Consider the following 26652-nt stretch of genomic DNA (forward strand, 5'->3'; position numbering starts at 1 on the left):
CATAGACGCACAGTGAGGTAAGCGTAGCTCCACAGGCTTCAAAAACTTGAGGCCATGAGGTCCACACATCACCAGAGGGCTGAGCAGAGTCTCTCCTGTAAATACAAACACAGAATTTGGTTATGAACTTAATTTAGAACGATTCAAAGTAAACACACAAGCAGGTCTCAAAAGCATTTTTTCCTATAGTGCTGGAAGGCCTGTGTTTTTTATATCACTGGGAATATCATAGTGTATCAAAACTCTTAATTTGATTCCTTGTGGGCACATCTATGCTAGAAACCTAAAGACTAATTTATGGGGGGCCTCACTCAGCTGTCTCTGTCAGAAAGATACAGCACATATAATACAGTCTATAGATGACAGCTGACTTAAACTAATGAAGACTTTAGTTTAATAAAATTAAATTAACAACTCATGAAGCACAATCCACAGCTGTTTTTTGTAACGGTATTCTGGTGCTAAATGTAAAACAAATATTCATTTTGTGGACTACCACCAAAGACTGATCAGGATTTCTATACAGTTTATAACCTTTATCTCACTGACCAATAAATAAATGAATACATATTTAAACCTGCAATCAATTATTTTTTGGCCACTTGGAGGCAGCAGAAACTACTTGTGAAATAATTCACGTATCATCACCTTTTAAGCTGATATTGACAGTTGCATTTTAATTTATTTGGAGTCATGTCTCTGGCAAATTGAAGTCCAATATTCACTCTAATTAAGCTGTTTTAGGTCTCTAACTCCTGAGGGAAATATCTGTCTCTTTAGCTGCTAAATGTTTCACCAGTGAGTCTCTAACTGCATCTGTCTGTTGTTTTGTGCTGAACAGGTACAGAGGGGTTTTAGCTTTTTCCCATAACTGGGTGTTTTGGCCAAAAACAACAATATGAGAGCTGTGAGAGTGAACCAAACCATTAAAGTTGAGGGCCAGACAATTAAACAATGAACTGAAACTCCCCATAAAGCTCTGTAGAGTCGAAGGGAGATTCAGGTAATAATTCTCTGTAACTTCACCACTAAGAACGACCCCTTTCACAGTGTCACAGTGTTTTTACATTGTCATTATAGAAATATAGATTACACTTGACGCTTAAGTAAATTATCCTATAATCAGCAGGGGCATCAGCAATTGGTGATCGTTTCTTCAGTGGTCTTCACAGTCAATCGACACAGCCCTACTTTAGATACAGCATATCTCCCTAAAACAGACTATTTGAACTGGCATTTAGATGTGAATAAAGACACCCCCCCGGCTTATCTTTGATAAGTTACCTTTCTCCTTGTCGAGCGGTGGCAGGATGCTGTTGTCTCTGCAGACCTTGAAGTAGATTTCCTGCTCCACACCGTCAGGGATGGCCCCCTGTGGGATAATTATGCTGACACCTGTCTCAATGGAGCTCAGGACGCCACCGTTGGAGTTGAAGATACCTCGAGCTGTTGCAACCACTGTGTGGCCCTCGTCTTCATCCTCATCATCGTCCAGGGCACTGGGGCTGGTAGACAGATACCTTTACTGTCACAGTCTCATATTCAACAGAATAAACTTAGATTTCAACTCTAGTCAGACTGAGTCATTACCTCACAGGGATGGCCTTGGGCACAGCGTTGATGTTGTTGTGCTGGTGTTTGGAGCGGTGGTCCATAGTGCGTGTGAAAGTGTCCAGGCCACTGTCATGATCTGTATTCTGGGGCTGCAGGGGTATCTGAGGCTTCACTGGGCTGGAGCTCCGGCCCTGTTCCAAACACAAGATGGTAACGTGTTATATATGGTACTTTATACCACGGCCACTGAAAATTGTGTATGTGGATTAACTTTCAGTAAATGGACAGCCTAACCAGACACCTATGACATATGTGTTTGATGCAGTTATACATTAATGAGTTAGACAGTGAGGCTTATTTTTGTAACCTCCAACAACAAAGTGTGACAAAATTATAATTACATAAGAGAAAAAAATGAACTATACAGTGAAGAAAGTACGAGACATTACTTATTTGACTCTCTTTAGAGTGCTGCACTAAAGTCACCACTTAAAAATAAATGGCTTACCTTTGGAGCAATCTCAGGCTTTTCATTGGGCAGAAGGTTGTGGTTGAATTTAGGACTGTCAAACATGCGAGAAAAGGGCTTGGCAGAGGTGGTGTAGGGCTTGGGTGTGTAGCGGTTGTAGCTGGATACTGGTGGAGCCCCAGTGCTAGTGACGGTTTTTGGAGGCTGTTCACTAGTGCCATTAACTGGAGACTTCTCGGGGAAACTCTTGTGAGGCAGGAAGTTGGTCTGGACAGTGTCCTCTCGGGCAGGAAGCTTGGCTGTGAAAGAGCCATAAGAGTCAGGCAAAGAGATCTTCACTATGTGTCACTGACTATTTAGTTAAAATGGTAAATTTTACCTTCAGGTGCAGGTTTGGGCAGTGTGGCTGGTGGCAGAGAGGCTGGTGGCAGAGAAGGTGTCACCTGGGGAACTGGTTCATATTTTTTCTCCACTGGACTTGGTTTCTCCACTGACTCTGTCCTGTATCACAAGACCAAAACCATCAATTCCAGATTCACAGTAAAAATAACCAAAGCATAAAGAAAAAAACCCACAAATTACGTCAAGGATAGTTAGAAAAGACACATTAATATTCTATATCTATGAAATCTAAGAGGAAAAACTGGATGGGAGTGAGCATTACCTGGGGTAGTTATGGGGTGCTTGTGCTTGTGCTTGTGGCTGGGGTTTGTTGGGACCAGCCTGGAGCTTGTCAAAGTAAGACAGCTGTTTCCTGTAGTAGTCCTCGTCCTCATCAGGGTCGTAATGGTTGGAGCGCACAATGTCATCAGCTACGTTGGACTGAGGTTTCTGAGGCCCTGGGGCTCTGGGTTGGTGAGATAAAACAGTAAAGCAGGTTAAATTCAAGTGAGAGCACAGCAGAGGAAGAGGAGTTTACAATGACAAATGACCAAAGTGAAGGTGCTTGAACAAATTTGCCAATGATGGTAAAATTAAAATAAACTAATTACACAATTTTATTTATATTATTCTGACAAATCAAGTGAATAAAAAAACAGTAACAGCAGCACAGGCTCACCTAAAGGCCTTCTCTTGATCCAGGTTGCTCAGAGAATTTGCTTTGGGGATTACTCCACCTGCTTTCAAAGGTAAATCAGCTGCCTATAGTAGAAAAAGCAAGGAACCTTATTAGTAGGATAAAAAAAGAATCGCGAATCTTCACTTCTATTGTGGAGCTGAAAAGAAACTGTACAAGTTAAATACATTATTAACTACTGTAACTGAATTAGCTGGCTTATGTAATATAACAGCAATGCTAAACAGTTTACCTTGTTCCCAGAAGATTCCACTGTATCTCTGGCTCTATCCACGGACACAGAGCGTTTGTTCTCAAACATCTTGACCCTTGTTAGGACTGACTGTGGTCGCATGGCGGGGTCATCCTGTTGCTCCTCTCTGGCAGGGGCAGGCATTGGAGCGTCTGCAGGAGAAGGCGAGGGAGCCTCTACTTTTGGAGGTGGTGTGGGGCTGGTTTCAGAGTTCACAGGAACGGGGTCATACTGCTGAGGTTTGTAGCTCTTTTGCTGTGGTGCTGGTCCCTGGTTATAGCCAGGACGCTGGGCAGCGGGCTCTGGGGAGCGGGCAGCTAAGGGGTAGGTGCTCAGGTGAGAATCCTGGTCGTAGTGCAGGTCAGGCCCTGGAGCAGGGGGTGGAGGATCATCGTAACGGACAGGCCCTGGACCCGTCGGTTTACCGTAGCGTGGCCGTCCGTCGAATCCCTGCTGAGGTGGGGGCTCGTCGTAGCGAAGAGGAGGGGTGTATTGGGAGTCGGGGCCGTCACCGTATGGCAAACGGGGATCGTAGCCCTGGGAGTTGGCAGTAGAGAGCGGCTGGCTGTAGGGGTTCCACTGTTGCTGGTCGTAGTGAGGCACACTGTTCTCGTAGGGCAGGTTAGAGTCATAGTTACGGTACTTTGGTTCAGGGTAACCACCTCCGCTGCTGACTCCGCTGCTGCTGACATCATACCGACTGGGTGGGTGGTCGTAATCTCTGTATGGCTGGTCAGGGTGATACCCCTGTTGAGGGTTGTAAGTCACAGGCTTCATGCTATGACCAATTCTCCCTGTGTTGTCTGTGCTGTATGGATCCTTCTGAAACATCTACCAAACAAATACAAAACAAAGACAAAGGTTATGACAACTGCACACGGTCCATTAAAATAAAATGTGATATGAAAGACTAGACATACAGAAATCAGTTAAAGTAAGAAAAGGAGAATATTAAAACAAGTCCGTGAAATTAATTGCAGAAGAGGAAAGAAGAAGGGAAAGACCTGAAATAGAGAAACTGAGAGGGAGGGGTTACTGGTCAGATAATATATTAGATTAAATAGAAATCGCAGCACAGCCAAACACTGATTGCAGCTTAAAACCATCACAATGTACACTGCAAATAAACATTCAAATTAAATTAACAAAAAATAACAAAATTGATTTAAAGAAATGCATAAAAACAATGGGAGGCATTTTTCTTGTCTTAACTGACAAAAATGTAAAAATTGTTCATAGAAATATCAATAATTTTACTTGAATAATTTAATTTAATTTTTATTTTATTATTTTATAATTATGTGTGCACTACAGCACCCACAAGGGAAAACGTCACCCACTGTCTTGGTGCAATTAGAAAGGCAACTTAAACATCCACAATAATATTTAACATTACAAGCACATACCCATTGTACAGAAAACATATTTAAAATCCTGATATTTAACAAGTAACCATTAATTATCCATCCAAATCTGAAGAAAACTTCTGTTTAGTTGGTCCTCGTTATTCGTCCATGGTTATATTTCAAACGCAGGACAAAACAGATAAAATGGTTGGAATATGAATGGCTACTTTTACAGGTAAATAATCCATTCAATCTGCACTGATAAATACAGCACAAACAGATCTACTTCTAGTGGTTAACAGAGAATGAGGCAAACATGTTACAGCCATGCAAAGAGGATAACCAACAGTGAGAGCCGCAGGATTTCCACCGCTCCTCTACATGTAGGCATACCAGCGAAGCCATCACCTCCAAGCCCACTGTTGTTTACCAGCATTTGCTTGCACTCTGGCACGTGCACACGCATACACACTCGCACACGCATAATACACACACACACATCTCTGTCTCTTCTGGGCAGCACTGTGGTCAGCAGACATGCAGGGCGGAAGGAGAGAGAGAGAGAAGCGTGGCAGCAGGAGGTAGGTAGGTAGACAGGCAGCAGCAGCAGCACAGGAGGTCAGCCGGGTCAGACCGAGCTGAGCTGGGCCGGGTCACGGAGAGTCCAGTGACAGTCAGATGGATACCTTTGATTCTGAACTGGCTGGTCCGGACTGTAGAGGTTCTGGTGTGATGCTCTGAGGGGCTAGCTCAGGTGTGGGCCTCCTAAGTGAGCCAGCCTCTGGGATGGGGCTTGGCTGGCTGTGAGGAGCTGCAGGAGCCACGTCAGGGCTCAGACCCCCTACAGTTTTTACAGTAACGTCGACAGCAGGGGGCACTGTTTCAGCCAGGGGCTCAGGCTGCTGGGGGATGCTAGGGACGGCAGCGGCTTCTGCTTTCTGTGAAGTGGTTCAGAAATGTTTAATAACACGCGCTGACACACTACGGTGCAGTACTAACAAGCGCTACTACCGTCACAGCCCCTCTACAACAGTCTGCTCCTCACTTGCGCCTACGACTTACACGGATTCAAAACAGCCAATCCCCCGCCTCCACATTTAACAACAGCTGTAGATCAACCAACGGCATGTGAGAGTTAGGAATTAGCAGCAGGACAAGTTTTAATCGGTAGAGTATACTAATTTGATTTTAATGCTACGGTTACAATACAGTAGTTTCTTTTTCCCCCTTTTACGTTCATTAACACATCAAGAGACGACAAACGTTTAGATTTGGATATGACAACGGCCAATCGGGTTTTGATTAATACATTTCACAGGTACACTGGATTAACACTGGCATTTCCAACATGCACATAATACTTTGTTGTGTCGTAGCGTCACAGTCCCAATCACAGGTAAAACAAAGTTAGGAAGTGCACATAGGTGAGTACTGGTACAGACACAAACATAAGTTCCTTTTCCCAGTGACATTAGCAACAGTCACACCAATAAGACAGCTTATGGTAATACAGAGTACAAGAGTAACAGTAAAACTTCTCATGTTCTCCTTTTCAAAAATAAAAAAACACACGCTCACAAACATCAATCAACAAACACATAAAGGCAAATAGATAAAATAAATAATATATTAAATATAGATATATATATATGTTATGTATAATATTTATATATTGCGATAAATACCTGACCACAAAAGGTTTCACTTTCCCACTGATATTTGTAACAGCAGATAGACAGAATAACTGTAAAAATAAAAAAGTGCCTTCAATAGCGCCTCCAGAAAACCCTTCTAACGCACACCACGTCCTCCAGACAACAGGGAAGACGTGCAGCTCTCAGAAACGCTACCTGCTGCGGCACTGGTGCCTTGAATCCAGCCGGGTCGATGCGGTTCAGGGGGTCCGGCTGCACTGTGTGCTGGTAGCCAGCGTAGCCTGGTGGCTCCTGGATGACAGGCGGGTCCTCACGGACAGGCTCAGAGGAGCGGGTGATGGCAGGCTCCGTGGGTGGACCCACATCATCATTCAGTGTTTCGTCCAGCTCCTGGTCGGTGTAGGCTCCACCCTCTGTGTCCGTGTCCTCATAATCGGAGGTGTGACGGCTGTCGGTGCTGTACATGGAATACTCACTGCCTGGCGCCGACAGATAGGACAGGCGGTCGTCGTGGATGTCCAGGTCATCCTCAGCTGCCCCGTCAGCCTGGGAAACAAAAAGTAAAGTGAGTGAGAAAAGATCAATTACATTCTACATGGGTGTGTGTGTGTGTGGGTGTCTTACCTTGCCCTCTGAAACCCACACCAGCTGGTTCTGCTGCTGCTGGATTATCTCTTTCAGTGCTCCAAACCAACCATCATTCATGTTGTTCAAGTTAATAGTTGCTGGGTGCACAAATAGGGAAAGGCAGAAGAGAATAAAAAAACATCTCTCCAATCAAATGAGTACTGACAGTTATTCAATTAGAAATTAGGTACGGTCATAGCATCATAATTAAAAGTTCCCTTTAGACATGCACTCTAACCCATAAATGCTCTGTCACTTTTACATGATTGGCATCTTGGCTGTAAAGGGTAATTTTCCCACTTTGGGACCCAATTAACATTTTCTATGCTGTTTGGGTGCAAATCACCAGCAGTCACTCTGACACAGGAACATAGTTCCTAAAAAACCTTTGAAGTATTATTTGAATAACGAGCAAACCAATCACAAGGAGGACATACTTTACATGCAAAATCATGGAACTGCTTTCCTTCAATCTTAGAGATAACATAGCAGCTTAGAAGCAGAAAACAATCTCAATTTTTGTGCCTTGTAACTTTCTGCATGGCCTCGTCCCACGTGCCAGATTCCAAATATGCAAGTATTTTTACTTGATTTCGAGAATAACAAATCAAATCTAGTGGATGAAGGCATAGAGGTGCAGCTCACTGTGTAATATTTTTTAGGACAGCAGATTATACGAAGAATTGTGTGTGCTACAAAGACTGAATATGAGCCGAGGAGAATGATCTCTAGGACCTCTCTAATATCTAGATCACCAACAGATGCTCCTAAGGCATGGTCACACCACATCTCTTGACAGGAGGAGTGCATGCTGAGAAAGGGGCCCGAGCGTGCTCTTGGGTGACGGTCAGTGCTGAACAAGCTTTTGTAAGACATCTGACAGAACAGGGCCACGCACAACAAGTGCAGTGTAGCCCTGGTCTCCAATACTGTGGCAATCAATTGTCAACAGCCTTTGAAATGTGTCGTTGCCCCCATCCATCGCTCCCTCCCTCCCAATGGACTCACTGGTGAAGAGGTGGTGGTTGTTCTTCCTTAATTTGAGGGCTCGTTCATAGAGTTTTCTGGCACTCTTCCTAGACTCAGGGCAGAGGCGGGTCCTCATCGTCTTGACGCCCTGCTTGGTGTCTGGGTTAAGAAACACTACAATGGGATACCACTGAGCGTAGTTGAGACGATCCACTGCATTAGGGGTGATGTCCAGCACTGCATGCTTGTCCTTTATACACAGGAAAAAATAAAAACATAAACGTGTTGAAAATGTGTTTATTTTTTTATATAGTGACCATTTGCCTTTTGTTGAAATGTAAACTAATGACTATTAAAAATAAACAAACTATAATGACTTTTCACATATTGTGTGCAGCAGGTCTTGAACACTTGTAAGAGGTCGGCTCATCAGTCTGATTTAGTTTTCTCAAGTGAACCTGCTACAGTAAAATCCACCACTTTACTGAGGTTCAGGCACTTAACAACATTAGAGCGCAGTACACCAGAGGGCAGCAGTGAGCTGTAAATATCATTGTGGCTGGCTGCCATCTTTTCATTATCATAACAAATCTGTCAAAAGATGTTAATATCTGAACCTTTTGCCTGTATATTGAAATGTGCAGATCTAGCTTCTCTTACCCGGTCAATGATCTGTTTAATGGTGTGCAGACGGATGATGCCGGAGCTTTTCTGGTCGGTTCCCGCATCCCTGGGTTCACTCTCTATGGAAGACAAATGGACAGAGATACTGCATCACATAAACACAAGAGACAAACAACAATAAACACAGGCTGTGCCCCAATTAGACATCCTTGTAGCGTGCAGTTGTCGACTCCCATAAATAGAGCTGTTAAATACGGAATAATAATCTCCGTACAGGAGAGGACAAGTGTACGTTTGTGACAACAGCTAGATAGTAAAGACGAAGTGAGGACAGCAGCCAATTCATGCAATAGTCATTAGGTAGGAAAATCAAATTCGGTGTATAAAGAATGTGTGCGTGCAACTGCATGTAACAGTATAAATTATGGTGAGGAAGTGTGTTATATGAAAAACATTGGCATGGAATATGCACATACAAGAGTATGAGGGTCATTTGGGATTAATGAGAATACAGTGTCATTGTAAGCGTCAGGGATTTAAGCAAGGATGTGTAGAGGGGTTTATGATTCACATAAAGATAAGCAATGGTTTCCTGCCTAGGCACACACGGTTCAAAGGACAGTCATCTCACCAGTATGTTTTAAGTATAGTACAACACGTCATAGGGCGAGACTACATTTCTAATATGCTAATAGGATCTAGGATCTAAAGAACAAACTCTGAACTACCCAAAAACATTTTTAAAAAGGAGCAGATAAATAGAGCCATGCAACAAGTCAAGATGTAAGCATATGCAGCAGCGTATACAGACTCAGTACTGTCCCTTTCAATTTAGAAATTTAGGGTCTTTTTTACTTCCATCACTGCATTATGAATAGTTGGACAGACACACACACACAAACAAACAAACACACACACACATAAACGCTTTTGTAGAGTTGTGTCACAGTGGTGGTGTAATTGTAGTCTGAACTGTAAGCCATTAAAGGACCCATTTGGACCAAATTTCATGCTGATACATTCTTTTGAACCTGTCATCCTAATATTTGTTGACAATTTTGCCATAATTCTGTATGGATAATGTGTTTGAATGCACACAGTGTAACCATATTTATTTTAGGATATGAATACATAAATAATCCACTGCAGGATGCACTTTTATGAAAGCCTCCAGTTGGCCAGTTAATGCCATGGTAATTGTTTATAGCATGTGGTATTTTAGGGGCATAGAAATGTTTGAGTTTAAACATTTTCAGTCTATTCTGCATTATTCTATAATTTCCTTACTATTTTGTCGAAAAGGAACTTCACACATCTCAGTTTTCATGGCATATTAACTGCACAGCTCCACATGCTGTCTGTCTAGATGATGCAACCTGCCATTAAGAGGGGAATACCACTAAATTCAACTATAAAATCCTTGCTGTATGTATTAAAGGATAGCATACATTAATCAGTATTCAGTAATTTCTTCAATATGTAACATGCAATATCACAATGACACACAGTTCCTTAATTACTTAAATTTGGGCAAGAAGGTGAAGAGTGGAAAACAAAAATACATTCTCAACAGTAATATTAAATTCAAACCACAGACAATGTTCATCAGTGTTATGTTATCTTGTTTGCCAGAGTCAAGTGTAATTTTAGTTAGTAAGTCAAGTACAGTGCCAGGTGTAGATTCATTCATTCATTCATTGTCAATTGAGAACAAGCTGTGTGTAAGTATGATACTGCATATTCCTTCAGTGCCAAGTCTTCCGTGGATCATTTTACAAGGCCGTGTATCATGCCAATATATACTAAAACATTATTTGCCAATTGTAATGACAAATGTGAATTCCTAAATTAAGTGCTATTCCCCTATACCCGTTGTTTTACCATCTATAGCTAGCCACCAAACAACAGTTTACAGATTATCTGCCATTCACTGAATCAAATAAAACAAATAAAAGTTGATGCACTAAGTGACATACTTTCCCCTCCTTGTTGTTGCTGTGTTTCTGAAAAGAAAATACAGTTACACAAACATCACTGGAGTTACGCAAACAAACATCAAGGAATGGAATCACTTTTTATGTGGGTGTGTACTTGAATATCTGTGTAGTTGCGCTGGCATGTGTGTTTGTGCACTTAAAGTAATTGAAATTCAACACTGAGTGTATGAAAACCACACATTAAAGATGCTTGCAATTTCATGAAGTAAGAGGCAGTGGATGAGGACTGAAATGAAAAGGAGTGTGCAGCTCTGCTTGGAGTGTAAAAGAGTACAGGGAAAAGGGAGGAAAGAAGCTATAAACAAACAGAGGAAAAGACAGATTTGACTAACTAACTGACCTACTGAAATAAATGGGGAATATCTCATAGTGGTGGTATTCTGGAGTTAATCATACTGCAATGTATTAAAAAAGCAAATCATGGGGAAATATTTTTGAAAGAAATTTGTTTAGCATCCAGTGGAAAATGATTACTTGTTGGATTGTAAACTCAAGATCTAAACAGCCAATAGCTGTGGTGTATTTCGGAAGAAAAAGACTAAAGGAAATAACTACAAAAATATAATGTTTCTAACCTTCCCTAGGTTACAAGTACATAGAAATATCAGGGGTTGTTGTATTTATACATCTACAGTCTTTCAGTTTATAATTATTTTATCATCCTCTCAGTCTGATTTGTGATTCTAACAATTTACTGCCAAATTAGCCATTAGGTAGATGTTTTTAATCAAATTCTAAATCAAGTTAAAATGTTTATTCAGGTTGGCAGCCTCAACAAGCTGTTTGTGAAGTACTGATGCTGTGAATATTTGATGGATGCTGAAAAGTTAAAAACAGAGGGACCCTACACAAAGCAGGGACAGCAGAGAAGAGGAAGATGTGTACTTTATTACTTACTTGCTAGCTCAAAAATGTCTGGCTCCTCCCTGGCCAGTTTCTCTCTCCCCACGTCTGCTATCGGCCCAAAGATAACCACAGGCCTCAGGAACCCAGCTATACAAGAACGAGACCGTGTCACAAAGGTTAGCATTATGTAATACTTAAAAGTACAATACTAAATCAGATCATAACATTTGTATTAATAAATAACAAGGTTAAAATCTGTATACTATTTGTAATTTCTTGCGTAAGTATAAAGACACATGGGAGTTTCCAGTTGATCGCTGTTACTGACATTACAATACATGTACTCTTACCTTCCCTGAGCACCACCCTCTCATAGGCAGGGAACTTGGTCTGAACTGGCTGGGCTGACAGGTCTTCCCTGCTCTTCCGCAAATTCCTCTTGGAGCTTCGCAATCCTCGGAATCTCCAGAAGTCGGCTCTGTCGCCCCCTGGTGTTTTGGGGAGGGTGTACTGCACACTGGATAGCTGCTCAGCTCTGGACAAAGAAGAGTGTATGGTCAGCTGTCAGGACTTCAGTCAAAACTACAATTAACAAATACAATTTAGATAGTTCAGGGATTCAATGGACTAATGTTTGGAGAGAAAAGTCATGGTGATACATTGGTACTGTAACTTTAACACCACTGTACAGTACTGAGTTGTGAATGGTTGTCAAACTGATTATGGAGTACTTTCTATTACTGGCCTTACATGGCATAAAAGACATTTATATTTAGGCTAATTGAAATGTTGCCTGCGGGGCTAATACACCCTAATGTATAGCTCAATATTCACATTATTAGGAGCCAAAATATTATGTAACAACAGTTTTTCAGTGAACCAAAGGCTTATCTCTTGTTGGCAAAATAGCAGAGTCAGCATTTTGACTTCCACAATCTCATTATTTTAAGAATCACTTATTTTCCCAAAGCAAAAGGTTACTGTGATATACACACTTGGGTGATGCTGAGATATAAATACAGTACCGTGTGTAACAGAAACTAAGGCTTAAGAATGCAGTGAAATGATAACTTTTATTTATAAAAGCCCTGGCCCTGGCCTTTCACCATTAAAGAATTCCAAGTCATTAATTTATGATAGTCCATCTTTTTTCCTAAAGTTTAAGTAACTGAATCACTGCCGATAAGTCAACAAGGACAAGGTGAGAAAGGCAGTGGGTTTGAATAATAATGGTCCTTTGATGTGTGTTTTTTTTTTAATACTATTGACTTTTCAGTGTGATTTTTTGGTTTTATGTTTTGGAAGACTATCTAGGGAGGCAGGTTTAATACGGGCAGAGAAGCTGAGATATATTTCACAATGGTGACTGTATGTGATAAAGTTGCATGCGGCATGTTGAAAGCTATGTTTTCTCTGTCAACAGGACAGTAAGGAATCTCTGCGTAAACACTGTAGTAGTCAATTTTCCTAACACACAGGTTGTTTTAAATTGCCTGGGTTTATAAAAAGACAATAACACAGAACTAAAGCATTTTCTTAAACAAAATCACAGATAAAAAAAAACACATACATAATAAGCAGTAAAAATCAAGATTAATGTGTAAATAATAAATGGAAACAATCCTTTCTTGCTACTCCCAGATCAACCACAATGCTTTTATTCATTTGCCTACACCCTTGCCCATTCATAAAGTGCCAGCAAGCTGAACAGGTATTGAAGGTGTGACCTAAAACTCCTTTTACCTGTTCTTGTTGGGAATGATGCCCCTTTCTACTTCCTGATGGTTCTTGCCAATACGGATAGCGAGCCAGGAGCCTAATTTGCCGTTGTAGAGGGTGTCTACTACACGGAACACCTCGCCCTTGTTAAAGCTCAGCCCATACGGTGACTCTTTTTCGTATTCAAAATGTGTCCGGATGTAGAAGGAATCACCCACGTCTGATTCCACTATCCTCCGATACACTAAAGAAAAAGCAAAGGAATAACAGAGATGATTACAGCAACCTTTGCAATGTGCTGGTTCTGATGCCTTATGTGTTTACACTACTAACACAATACTTCATACTGCATTCACTGACCATCCTTCTTCTTTTGAGCCAAAATAGTAACTTCTTCTCCTTTTGGGAGATCCAGCAGAAACAGCACAGCCTCCTCCCGGATGATGTTCGCAAAGTCCACATTGTTCACCTACAGATGCAGAACAGAAGACTTAGATATCAACTTACAGTCGAAATTTGCAAAAAAAGGTAATTATAGTATATATAAGTCCTACTCAGTTTTTAAATCCTCATTGTTGAATGCATAACTGTTGAAAACTGCTGAATTAAAGCATACTCTCCTGCCGTTTTTTCAACTTTTAACAACTTTCTTTACCTTCCTTTGTATTTGACAAAAATAAAATAGAACTAAACTCTAGAAGCCATCGCCCACTTGATTTCTCACAGAATTAGAGGGACATAGGAAAAGAAAAACTTGCTCCTCAACAGGAGCAGGGCGGTGTATTCCCCCTACAAGTGATCAGCCTCCTCCTCACCTCCTGCTGCTGTCCCAAACACAATAACTGCTGTTTATTGACTCTGCTTGAGGGGCAACAGGGGAACCAGAAACACATGGACTGAATCACTGAACCTCAGAAAGACACCTTTATCCTTCCTAGAAACAGGAGGGCTTGACGTCTTTATCTCCACTAGCACACCATGACCGAAAGGAAACCATCTAAAGATGGAAAACAATGTCCTGGAAGTCTCAAAGATGTGTTTGTACAGTGGAGAGAACACACACACAGGCACCAAAAAGAGATCTATACTGTGGGAGTGGAAGAAACACCACATAGTATATTGATTGAGAGAAGGAGATAAGCTAATGGACAGCTTTGTTTATCAGATAAATGCAATCCAGGAATGTTGATGCCATGGGTGAAAAACGGTACGGCTAAGTATTCTTTTACACAATACACTACTACACAGCTTAACAGTTGCAGCATCAAACATAGCAGGAGTAATCCTTAGCTGTTGTATAAACATGTCAGAATGGATCCAACACTGACATCAAGAGGGTTTCCATCATCCCATCAACAATGTTACTCTAGTGTTCAGTGAGACAGAAAGTCAACTGTTCCGAGGTCAGAGTGCAAGAACAACCTCTATTGTGTCTTCACATTGGAAACAAGGGGAGTTTTGACACGAGGCAGAGCCCTGAATGACTCATAGACTGACAGATACATTGTACTGTATTCCCAAGATCTATTTACACAGAAATAAAACTATTGTGGCCATGGGATCACATAGTTTCACCACTGATTATCTAAGTTAGTGTGGGCAGCTACTGCTTGTCTATTTGTTATGTTTTTCCCACTTACATACATGTGATACGGGACAAATAGCCACAGTTAATGATTGGCTGTAATGCAAAAACTTGAATCAATAACTGAGAATTATTTTACAAGCTATATAATACTAGGATAAGACACTGCAATTACACAACACTGAAATGATCTACTTTAGCCAGAGTCTATATATCTGCATGTGACTTTGAGCTTAGATGTGTACAAAATCAACATGTTATTGGGAGAAATCTGGTTAAAGATAAACACCCCTGATTACTGTAAAACCTGTGTTTGCATGTAGCAGATTTCTCTGCAACACTTTTTTTTTCCGGCTGAGACTGACACATTTGATAAATTACATTGCAGCAGAGTTGTTCTTTTGGAAGCATTTTGACTAACAATGAAAGAACAGCCCCCCTTCTAGGAGAAGAGAGTTTTTACATCATTTTATAAATAGAAAACCAACTTAGATCAACTTATTTCAGTTTCAGTTTTATGCCAGACTTTGGGTTTAATCATTCTGAATCCAACACGAAGCAACGAGTAATGATACTTTCCCTTATTGAAACATTTGTTCATGTTAACATGTTAACATCTAAAAAAACAGTGACACATACGGTACATGGCCAAAAAAAATCTGGTTTCTGCGGCAAAAATAAAGCTGTGAGTTCTGTTGATCCATTACCAGCATTTCAAAACTACATTTCACACAATTACAGGTACAAGCTGTTTTTACTGCAGAAAGCAAACAATAGACTTGTTGCTTTAGCGATGGAGCATATCATACCCTGAGAATCTGGTCTCCCTCCTCCAGCCCCTCCTTTGCTGCAGGACTATCCTCCAAAACTCCTGCCACAAAAATTCCGACATCATTCCCTCCTGCTAACCGCAGACCGACGCTCTCTCCCTTCTTGAACTTGACCAGCTTCATGCTCGGCCTGCAGAACAAAGGTAGACAGGTAGAATTAAGCAAAAAGGTCAGCAAATTGCGTGGATTTCAAAACAATCATTCAAAGAGATACCAAACACAGCTAGATATTCAAGCAAGCAAAGTGTGACTGTGAAGCTGTGTGAAGTGTGAAGCTGACCAGAATCTGTGCTCTAATCATATAATATATATATAAACAAAATTTCAAGTACATGGCAAAAAGGCAAAGTTTTATGATAAACTCATATATTAAAGTGAATAACACTTGATTTACATGCCTCAAGACTGTAAGGTACTTTGGATGAGAGCATTTACCTGAGGATGCTATCATCATGAGCAGCACTGGGTACAGGGGCATCAGAGGGGCTGACGGGCAGGTCCACGTCAGGCTGACCAGGCTGTGCATAAACTGGCTTTGGTTCTGCCACAAACACAAACATAGTAAGTAGAATAATAAACTTAATCCCAAGGAAACTTGTACACACTCTATGTAGAACAGTATAAGTTTCATTATTTTGTACGGTAAAGCTAGTTAGACAAGTGCTGGTTTATAGTGAAACCAAGAGTAAAAGTGAAAGCAACCTTAATCCATGTCAGATTTGGTGATGGGTATTTGTTTCGCAATATTATACATGTTTTTATACTTGTTGACATGTATAGTTAGTATTTCTAGGTGGAGACTAAGAAGGATGTGTGAAAATGTCATTTGCAGTAGTTTAGTGTGTTCAGTTTTTTACACAGTCTGACTATATGAAACAAAAAAAAGTTTGTCTTTATAATAATTTGATTCAGACACAGCTCTTCCGAGGAAAAGTTGATCAAACTACATCAGTATGCAGTAATTGAAACCTTACTTTACTAATGACAATGAGGTGTTGAAATATGACGCATGTTGAAAGCTGAGAAAAACTTAAGAGAGTGTGGTCTCCTTAGCACTGAGAGCTGATGGACAGAGGTTTCTGTACCAGGCAGTGGTGGTAACTGTTTGTCATCTCTGGAGCTGGCCTGGTCGCTGGCCTGTGACAAAACGCCATCATCAGAACTTTTAACTGGTGTAGAAATGGCCCCTGGTTTGGATATGCGCTCCTCATCTCGACTTCGATGACTGAAAAAAAAAAAAAAAAACAACACACAGCAATTCAGTTGACTGTCAATGCTACAGACGATGACAGTTTACATTAATGCATTCTTAAATGACTGCAACATCTTTGCTGATTTCAGTGTGTGGAAGGATGACTTTGTGTGTTCTGTAAGTGTTGTGTATTGGCATCACCAGAAAGATACAGACACTAAAATGAACCCAAGAGGAAATAGCATGGACAGATGGACAGAAAAATGGATGAGAAGACAATAAGCAATTAAAAGAAGGATGTAAAGTTCTGTAATTTGCCCAGCAAATTTGTATTTCAGTGTTTTTTTTCTTTTCCTTTTTTCAGTTTTGTGGTCTATGCAGTATGTCAAGGGCAAACCAAACTCCCAAACAGAAAGTGATATTAACTTCATTTGGACCAGACAGAGTTTAAAAATGTTTGATCAAAAGATTGATGTAAACTCACATTTTATTGATGATTCAGTAACCTTTCCAATAAAAGCACACAGGCAAAGAAAGAAAAGTCAGAGCAAGTCTCCCAACATAAACTCTTGAGTAAGGATACTTTTCAGTCCAAGTTCCTGTTTAACCTGGATAAAATAAACAAGGGGAAACTGTGTGTGTGTGTTGAGGGAGGTCTCTTAGGCTAAGTCTAACAGAGTAGAAAAGACTCTGCTGCTTAAAACAATGGTTGAATTCCAGTCTGGTCACATGACTGCCGGCTGGCACAGCACTTGAGCTGTATTCAGAAGCTTTTGTAGAGGAATGTGATGTGAAGATGCAGACTGTGCCACCAGCTCAGACTAGGAAACTTCTCCCATGCCCATTCTCTCATTTTGCTCATGCAGTATGAATATATCCATTTATACTCAGGGTTTAACCTGTTTGCTGTGCAGCTGCAGAACGTATTCAGAGTATTTTCCACAGAATGCCCTTTTCTAGGTCCCTAAATTTCACACATGAATCTGATATATGCAGATTCAGCATCGAAGAAACCTGTATGGGAGTTTGTTGTGGAGGGAGAAGGGTTAATGAGAGCTGCAGCCTGAGGATAAATAACAGAACTCTAATGGGAGAGAGAGACAGAGTGTGTGTAATGGATGAATGAGAAATAGAGTGTGAGAGATGGGGGGAAAAAGAGAGACATGAGGAGAGAGAGGAGTGAGAGAGAGTGTTGTGGCCTAAATCTGCTGTTCCTTGCTGGAGAATAGTGCTAAAAAAAGGCTTCATACTGACAAACACCATTTGACAGAAGCCTTTGTTCAATCCCCTCGCTTACACATTCTTACAGTATGGGTACAGGCAAAAGAGTGCAAGTGAGTAAGAGACAGAAAAAGTGAAGGAGAGATTTGTCTGTAGAGACATCAACAAAATATTCAAAAAATGGTACTAAATCTCTACACTGCTTAACAGTCCCGGACTCTGTAATTTCAAATCCACAAGCTTCAGAATATTTACAGAACAAAATTGACTAGATATACCAACACCACTTGGCAAAACAAACAAAATGTCCATGTTATAAACTAACCATCTAACAATTAAACATACCATTAACAAAAACTAAATCATATTTTAAAAACAAAAATGAATTACTCACACAAATGTATCTGTAAGTTGAACCATGACGCTTATTAAGATTTCAATTCCTTGAGAGACAACACAGAGAGCCTTTTACATGTGCACACAATATACTCATGCTCATGATGATCTGTTGTATTCAAAAACATTGAATAGGGTTGTGCCCTAGGCAAAAGAATGCCTCTAAGCCAGACAGCCAATCAGGTTAAGTGAAACCATCTGGCTTGGGGCAAAGCACTGTGGGAAGTATGTCAAATTCCTTTTTCCCATCCTAAACTGGGAGATAATGAAAACTTGCCTTACATCATCATCTAGTGACAGTCCCACTGTTATTTCCTCAGTTACCTCTTAAACCACAACCACATGAGAAGCAGGTGCAACTCCTCTTATGACAATTTGTGTGTTTACCAGATTAATACAAAATGTGCAATGGTATACAAAAATAAAATGATTCAACATTTAGTTTTCTTGCTTCTGGGAGGACATATATTTGGTACACAGAAATAAAAGAGAGATCAGGGAAAGAGCAGCAACAATATTACAGCGATAAATGCTTAAAATAAACACATGATGGCCTGTTATCAGAGGAATGCATTCACTTACATTGGAAGTAATCTGTGTAACAGTGAACCTGCTCTCGTCCTGCATTGAAACAAGTATGGTTACTCCACAGTCTGACACAACGTACTGAAATGGGAGGTTAATCTAGTCATATGACATGACTGACAAGCAACTAGTAAGCCAGAAAGCTAAACTAACTAGCAGCAGCATACGGAGCTAACACACAGCTACAACAGCTGTTTTAGGTGTGTAATATTTGCCAAACAAGCAATGTAAGTAACATCTCAATAAGACCACTTTTTAAGCTGTATATGAGTTTTGTATACCTGTTCCAGTGAGAAATTTTGAGTTTATAAACAGCAAGTTTGGGCACCCATATCTCACAGAATCAGACCTTCATCTCATCAAAATCACAGAAGTCTTGAGAAAAGTGCCTCTATTTGATTATCAATGAGTTTGAAATGACACGTTTCTAAAATAGCACCTCTGGAGTCTGACAGCCCACATCGTCTGCACCCCAGGGCCCATATAAACATGACAAAATGGAGGTCTGGTTATACAAGACTCTGACAGTTCAATCCAGAACAAGTGCTTGAAGGCAGCATGGATACTTCACAGTATCAAACAGAACCATTCACTGTGATCAGAAGCCAGCAACATACCCTCCGTCTTTTCTCACTGCAGCCAATGACAGAACATTCACGTCTGCAAGAGCTCTTCATCTTGTCCCATTCAACTAGACTCAGTACTTACTTGTTCTGGCCCGGTAGGCTTACAGTGCTCAAGCATCACACTGACGCTTCACTTGCTCGTGTTTCCTCTAGCTCTCATTTGCCATCTATGTATTTGTCAACTACAAGAAGCTTTGCACACTCTAAACTAACAGAAAGATAACTTACTGGAAGCTCCAACTGGGAGTAAGAAAAGAGAACAAAGAGAGGATAAAGAGACAGTATGAACGTTAGAATGAATTGAAAGATAATGTGTACAGAGTATATCCAAATGATAGCTAGATTACATTAATCGAATATGCAATATAAAATATAGATCTTATTTCGAGCACTAATGTTTAAGCCAATTACATTAATAATTAGAGTAATGGAAACACATAGTACATAGTAATTAAACTTAGCTTTGCAAGTGAGTGATTTTAGAAACTCAGACAACCTTATACCGTTTGAAGGTTATTCTCTGTACAGAAAATAGTTAAAAGATCTAGTATACTTTCAAAACAAGACCATACACAATTCCCTACCAGGAGGAGATTAATCAATCCCTTCCAGAGCACGGCTTTATTGGAACTCCAGTGACGGCTCCAGAGGGAGTGTGATGGTTTATGCATGCAATGTCTTTATCTATTGACTTATGCATTATTGGTGCAAGGTACTTACTCAGCACCCAGTAACCCGTGGGTGTGAAAATGATGTATGGAGTGGGGTGGTGGTGGGAGTATGGATGTATGATAGCTGTGTCCCATCACCAGATTTGCAGTCACAACAGTATGCATGTGTCCTTTGCTTACCTGCCATTGCTGATCTGCCTAGGTGAGTGATGGAGATGGTCCGATGGTTCGGACCTGTCAGGGGAACGTGATCGACTACCTCGCCCGTGGGATCGATTGGAATGTTCTGATGTCAGTGAATGTATTTCTGAAATGTCTGCAAAATTTAAATTAAACATTTATTCGAGTTTAATCAATAAATCAAGATTGAGTTAAAATGCCAAGAAAGAATTCATGATTGGAATTATTCCTCCTTACTGTTTAAAAACATTATAAATTTGTCTTTCGTCAGTCCCAGCTTGTGCAATCAAATGCTAGCTACATCCAACAAGGAAATGCTACATGTCTGTTGTCTCACCATCTCTATCGGAGTTATTGGCTGATGGGATGCTGTCATCAAGGTCAGGAATGTTGAGCAGCGTGGCTCGCTCATCTCTTTGCACCACCATCTTCAACTTGCCCTTTGATCTCTCAATCAGCTTCTTGGCATCTATCAGTGATAGATTCTCTGTAACCGTGCCATTGATCTGCCAAAGGAAGAGGAGTGGGTCAGCACAAGAACTGAATGGACAATGCTTTTCAAAACTATGGGACCAACACAAGGCAAAGATTGTGATTGTAACGGTGAATGGCCTAATTCTCCCTCACATTAACAATAACAAATTTAAATATCACAAAATTAGGCTTACAATGTTTTTACATTGTTAAGGACAAAGAGAGTCCAAAGTTGTATTGAATTGAATATAGTTTAAAGCAAAATGATTTCACACACATTTCAACTAGAACATGCCTCTGCCTCTCTTCAGAATAACCGATACGCTAAATTGGATTTTGAATGCATCTCTTTACTGTGCAGGAGGATTTTTCCCTCCTCAGAGATTGAGTGGATAACAATTCAAAGGAATAATGGAATGTGTGGTATTCCTGCTGGTGAGTCTGCATACTAATGAACTGTGACCTCACTCTGTGAGCCACTTTCAGCAGCTCACAGATTACAACAGCAGACTAGTGCAGGTTTTCAGTAAAAAGAATACCTGATACTCATTCCTCTTTCACTTCACCTCACTCCTTCTGTTAATGAAATTATTTAAAGCTATTTCTTTACACATTCATCTTTCACATATATTCATATTATCTATTTATCAGTTCATTTCCCCATTACTGTGTTTTACCCACTTCAAAACCACTGTCTTACTCACAGACTCGTTCATGCAAACAGTGCTCTTGTTTCACTCACCTTAAGTACAACATCTCCCTCCTGTATGTTTCCGTCTCTGGCAGCAAGGCTCTCAGGGGAGATGTCCTTCACAAAGATGTGGCTGGCTAACCGCAGTCCATATTCTGCTTTCAGAGTAGAACAAAGCAATATTAACAGGGCACATCAACTTAACCATCTCTTTGTTCTCAGCAAATAAGATTAATCCACATTTAAGTTCTGACTGAACTGTACTGTGAGCAGCAAATGTGTCGTCTTATATGTACATACATTATTTTATTATAACATGTTTTTTTAATTTTATGTAAATTGTATGTATACACAATATACACAGTCAGCCTTTCCTGGACATTGTTTTGCCCACCTTCATTTTTGCGGGACTTGACAAGGGTGACCTTGGAAGGCCTGGGTGGAGCAGAGGAGGCTTGTGATCGGCGATCAGAGCGTGGTGAGACACTCCGCTCCCGCGAGGCACTATGGTCCCGCCTGCTGCTGCTGCTACGCTCGCGATCTTGACGCCTGCCAGTGCCAGTACCCCCGCTTGCTCCTTCATAGGCACTTTGGACACCACGACCACGCTCATAGCCATCTTCTTCATCACTGTCCTCTTCTTCGTGCTCTGACATCGTCTCTCTGTCCCCTGGCCGAGAGACAGGGATCTGCACTTTCCTTTTCCGACGTATAGTCTTGGAATAGACAGGAAGTTTTGAGTGTTAAGGCAATTATGATCTCCCTCACGTCTGAGATAAATATGACAGGATTATTAATGTTGCACAAAGCGTTCCGTCAAACCACAATTCAAAGTAAGTGGACCTCAATTCTGAAATCCATCATCAGTGGTCGCTATGATTCACACAATTTCACACAAATTTAAGTTTGGTAAATATCCTAAGTGTCAAACTCACTATCTTTGCATTTTTGCCACTCTTTCGGAGCTGCTGCACAGCGTACGCATGTTCTACGTTGTCCATAGAGACTGCATTGACCATCACCACTCGATCATTTTCTCTGAAACATTAGAAAAAATATATCAATTAACATCAATAGTTATCAATAGAGATCTATGCAAATCTGTAACATTCATTCCAAGATGGTAGACATTTATATAGAATAAAATGGAACAGGAAAATATATAATTAAGAGCTTACTTTAACTAATTCTGAGGTCAAACTAACAGTGCTCCTACAACTCTTTTACATGTATATATTAACATAAAGCAAAAAATACTGAATTATTATAAAACACAAAATATTGATGGAAATAGTCCAGACTTACTGCAGCAGTCCCTCCGCAGGACCTCCTTTCAGCACATCAGATATCACAATGGACGTCTCCCCACTCTGGAAATGAGGGTTGTCTCTTCCACCTGAGATGGCAATACCAAACCCAAAACCTGGGGCCTGCACACACATGAATACACACATTACTGACTGCCATACATTAGACTTGTCTGATGCTGATGCTGTCTGAGCTGTGCTGTAAACAAAAAGGCTAATGGGCTCTCTGTAGGCTAATTATCAGTGAAACTGTTATTCAAGTAGTGTGTTCTGTGCAGTGAAAGAAGGCTTTAACAGACTGGGGCCTTCACTGTGGACAAGAACAAAGCTATGCACGTGTAAGCTGTTCTGCTTATTTTCTAAAGAGGTTTCCATGGAGGTTTTGATGACTGCTGTGTTTTATGCAGCTAGCACCAAGGTAACAAGCCATGTGATGGAAATGGCTAATCATACAACCACAACAACACAGAAGAGACGCAGGGCTGAGAACCGCAGGCCACACTGGGCGCTCCTTCAGCCTCAATAAAGCCGCTACTAATTAGATTACAGCAAGCAGGCCAGTCTAGACAGGTGCTCTACACAATCCCACGGCACAACAGCATCAACTGACTGGAGTTTACTGTCTCAAAGCAAAGTACATTTAGATATTTAGCATACAAGACAACGAGTGTATTAATTAATCAGCTATCTCTGGGGGCTTATGGCTTGAAATAGTTTGATAGTCAACCTGGAGGAAGGTTGACATGGAGGAAAACTACCATCCCCCCTTTCCCTGGAGTTGCGTTAAGGAGAAGAGTATGCTGCCAACAGGAAGGAAGTGAAATGAAGTAGTAAGGAAGTGGATGCTGATTTCTGTCTTCCTTAGCCTTGTTTCCTGCCATCTGGGTTCCTTGACTATTGTTTCAGTACCACACATCCTGCTGCTACAGCTGGCCCTCTCAGTACAGAGAGAGAAAAGAGGTGTATGGGCAGAGGACAGAGAGAATAGGGAGGAAAAAGTGAAGACATAGTGCAGGATTAGGATACCAGAGACAGGCAGAGAGGGAAAAAGACAAAAGAGAAGAAAGGGGAGAGTGGATTAAAGAGTTGTAAACACTTACCCTGTGAAGCGTCACTGTGTGCTGTTCCCATATGACCGTTTCCTCCATCGCTGCACTCTACAACACAAGACACAAGAAGGAAAGGATCAGTATCTTGAGGGCAATTGATTGAAGTACACGTGTATCCAAATGCTATGTATTACAATAATGCTGCAACGAATACTGGATTTATGAAGCTTACGAGGTTCCATTCTTGTGGACTATGAGACTCCATATGACTCTAACTCTATGGTCATTTTAATGCAATATAGTGAGTGGTCTAATGATTTGACTTTTCTATTCATGAAGTTACCTCAACATCTCTCTGAAAGTGTAAAGAAAAAATGAACATTGTAAGCGCATGTCAAAATACATCAGCATATAACTGTATGCAAAATGGCTTCACTGCTCGCTAAGGATGCCTTTCAACAGGTTTGAACATGATGGAACCAATTACAATGGAAGACAATAATTATTATTTATAATATTGTTTTCTTATATGTGTATGTTTCATTTTATTTTATAGTTTGTATTGTTTTATTTATAGTACAGACATGTAGCACATTCGACCAGCGTAAAGACTTAGACTAATAACACACACAAAAGGTTATTGACTCAGCAAACAACACATAGTTTATTTGTAGCTTCAGATTAAGAGTGACAATCTAAAAACTACATGTACACTTAGTGTTTCCATATCCTGTTCAGTTTCAGTAAACAGAGTTGTTGTTTGGCTACCAGCAAGGTAGACTCTATTGCTTATTTGCACAACTAAGTCCTGGAGTCATAAAAGTCTACATGTGAAAAGATTATGAATGACAGCAGCATGAGTAAACAGCCGGCAGACTGACTGAGGTTCAGGAGACTGACTGAACACTCCTATTTTATTCCTGGCTAGGTGATCTGAGAGAGCTAAAGCAAAGAAGGTATTTTAGCTGCTGCTATGACCTGCCACACTGGATTAAACAGATACTAGGCAGGCATCCTTTACTTTCACTCATTCTCTAATTCAGTTACATCACACAGGTTTCTCTTTATGTCAGAGTCATCCTTTAGTATAAGCTTTCTTCTTCTTTTTTTAATGTGTCTGCAAGTCTGTCAGTGTTTTACATTGACTCTGGTTACTCCACGAGGCACAGAAAAATGTTACTACTATTAGGTCAAAGACACTCATACATTTGTGTCTCAAAGGACTGTTTGTTGTAAACTCCTAGAGTGCTATGTCCCGAGCTTTAAATTACAGCTTTACGCTGCTTCCCTCCAGCTGATGAAGCAACACTGCTGTCCTGTCTGTCTGTCTGTCTGTCTGCCTGCGGGGAGTGATGGTACAGCTGTCTGTGGCAGAGTGCTGAGCACAGTCCAATGTGGCATGGGAAGGAAAAGACATAAACACCAGCACACGTGGAAGGGTGCTCATTTACTACAACTTCTATAATCAGCTTTTTAAAATAACACACCATGTCATCTGTCCACCCTATCATCGTGATAATCTCACTCCCTCACCCCTTAATCATCACCTAATCCCCAAACCACCTCACCCATCATCTTTGACATCATCATGATCATTACTGTCATCACCTTCCCTTAACTTAACTAAACAGTTCACACTGCCATGCTGCCAGAGGACACAGACCAAGAGCCAGCTGATGAGAGTGTCTGGTGTTTGTTGACATGCCCTGACACATAATACTGTAGATTTGTTGTGAAAAAGACCGAACACAAAGAAGAGCACGCCGATCTCCTAGATACTTCAATGAATCTAAACAGAATATGTGTCAATTGATTTTTTCAACTTAACATAAGACATTCTAAGATACAGAAAACACAACAACTCTTATTTTCAGGTGAATAATACACTAATGAAAACATACCTATAAATATTATATTCCATTTCTGTCAATAGATCTTTCTAAATCTGACACACTGGACCTTTAATACTTAAATACTGCTGCTTCAGAGCAAGGTGTGTGACACTCAATCCTCTGTGGCTGTGTTTTCACACAGGCCTTCCAGAAAAACAACACAGGTCCTCTGGCGAAGAGCGTATTTGCACATGGATTACTTAACGTTAACTGTAACGTGGGTTGGGTCGGTTTCTGGTTTTGTCGGTCCATACGAATTAAATCGCATTGATTTTGCGCACACCAACAGAACCAGCATTCGTCATCATGAGCCATTCTGGCAAATTAAAAACAGACAATGCTACGATACTCTCCGCTCTGTCTGCGGTACACGTAGCAGCGGCAGAATGCGCGTCGCAGTTGAGCTGACGAAGCGGGGAAGCAAGTTCTGTTTTCCTTGTTCAAGTTACTGCATTATGCTGTTAATACAAACACTTCCAGTATCTGTTAAAAATTCAAGGTCCTCTGGTGTTTCAGTGGACACAAACAGTCATTTCCTTTAAGGCTGGTAAAGTGGGAAAACTTGGCACTCACATTCATGGCTCTCATTATGTTACACTCAGGAGCAGCTGAGTCACATGCAACACCTAGAGATAAACGTTTGTATGATCAGCCCAAACCTAACGTGAATAGCATCCTCCTGTTGACATGTCATTGTCCTTGTTAAAATTAAAATACTTGCCGCCATGACTTTTCACAGTTGTAAAATCCTGCCAGAGAGAATTACAAACTGCTGTGCAGTGTTTTGGCACATGCTAATAATAAATGCATCAATCTGTTACTCCAACTGGACTTCCT

General features: G+C 40.8%; 1 protein-coding gene across 5 annotated transcripts in view; it reads right to left on the reverse strand.

The window, feature by feature from the left end:
- Positions 1-26652, reverse strand: part of tjp1a (tight junction protein 1a) — a gene marked incomplete in the record, with an annotated part of 50577 nt that overhangs the window by 3431 nt on the left and 20494 nt on the right. Inside the window, 30 exon segments of one of the 5 annotated variants that reach the window (XM_035682538.1) lie at positions 1-95; positions 1285-1505; positions 1591-1745; positions 2063-2322; positions 2403-2524; positions 2688-2870; positions 3084-3166; positions 3334-4164; positions 5366-5617; positions 6530-6880; positions 6959-7059; positions 7970-8180; positions 8591-8673; positions 10531-10557; positions 11449-11544; positions 11748-11932; positions 13141-13360; positions 13477-13585; positions 15511-15661; positions 15967-16072; positions 16617-16756; positions 18923-18961; positions 19780-19791; positions 20403-20538; positions 20740-20908; positions 21619-21725; positions 21962-22283; positions 22503-22605; positions 22873-22997; positions 23975-24031. In XM_035682538.1, coding sequence (XP_035538431.1) covers positions 1-95; positions 1285-1505; positions 1591-1745; positions 2063-2322; positions 2403-2524; positions 2688-2870; positions 3084-3166; positions 3334-4164; positions 5366-5617; positions 6530-6880; positions 6959-7059; positions 7970-8180; positions 8591-8673; positions 10531-10557; positions 11449-11544; positions 11748-11932; positions 13141-13360; positions 13477-13585; positions 15511-15661; positions 15967-16072; positions 16617-16756; positions 18923-18961; positions 19780-19791; positions 20403-20538; positions 20740-20908; positions 21619-21725; positions 21962-22283; positions 22503-22605; positions 22873-22997; positions 23975-24031 — 5052 coding nt within the window. 5 annotated transcript variants of the gene reach the window in all.

This window comes from Morone saxatilis, unplaced genomic scaffold, assembly GCF_004916995.1.
Source record: "Morone saxatilis isolate NCDOM2014 unplaced genomic scaffold, NCSU_SB_2.0 Contig11, whole genome shotgun sequence".
Taxonomy (NCBI): Eukaryota; Metazoa; Chordata; class Actinopteri; family Moronidae; genus Morone; species Morone saxatilis.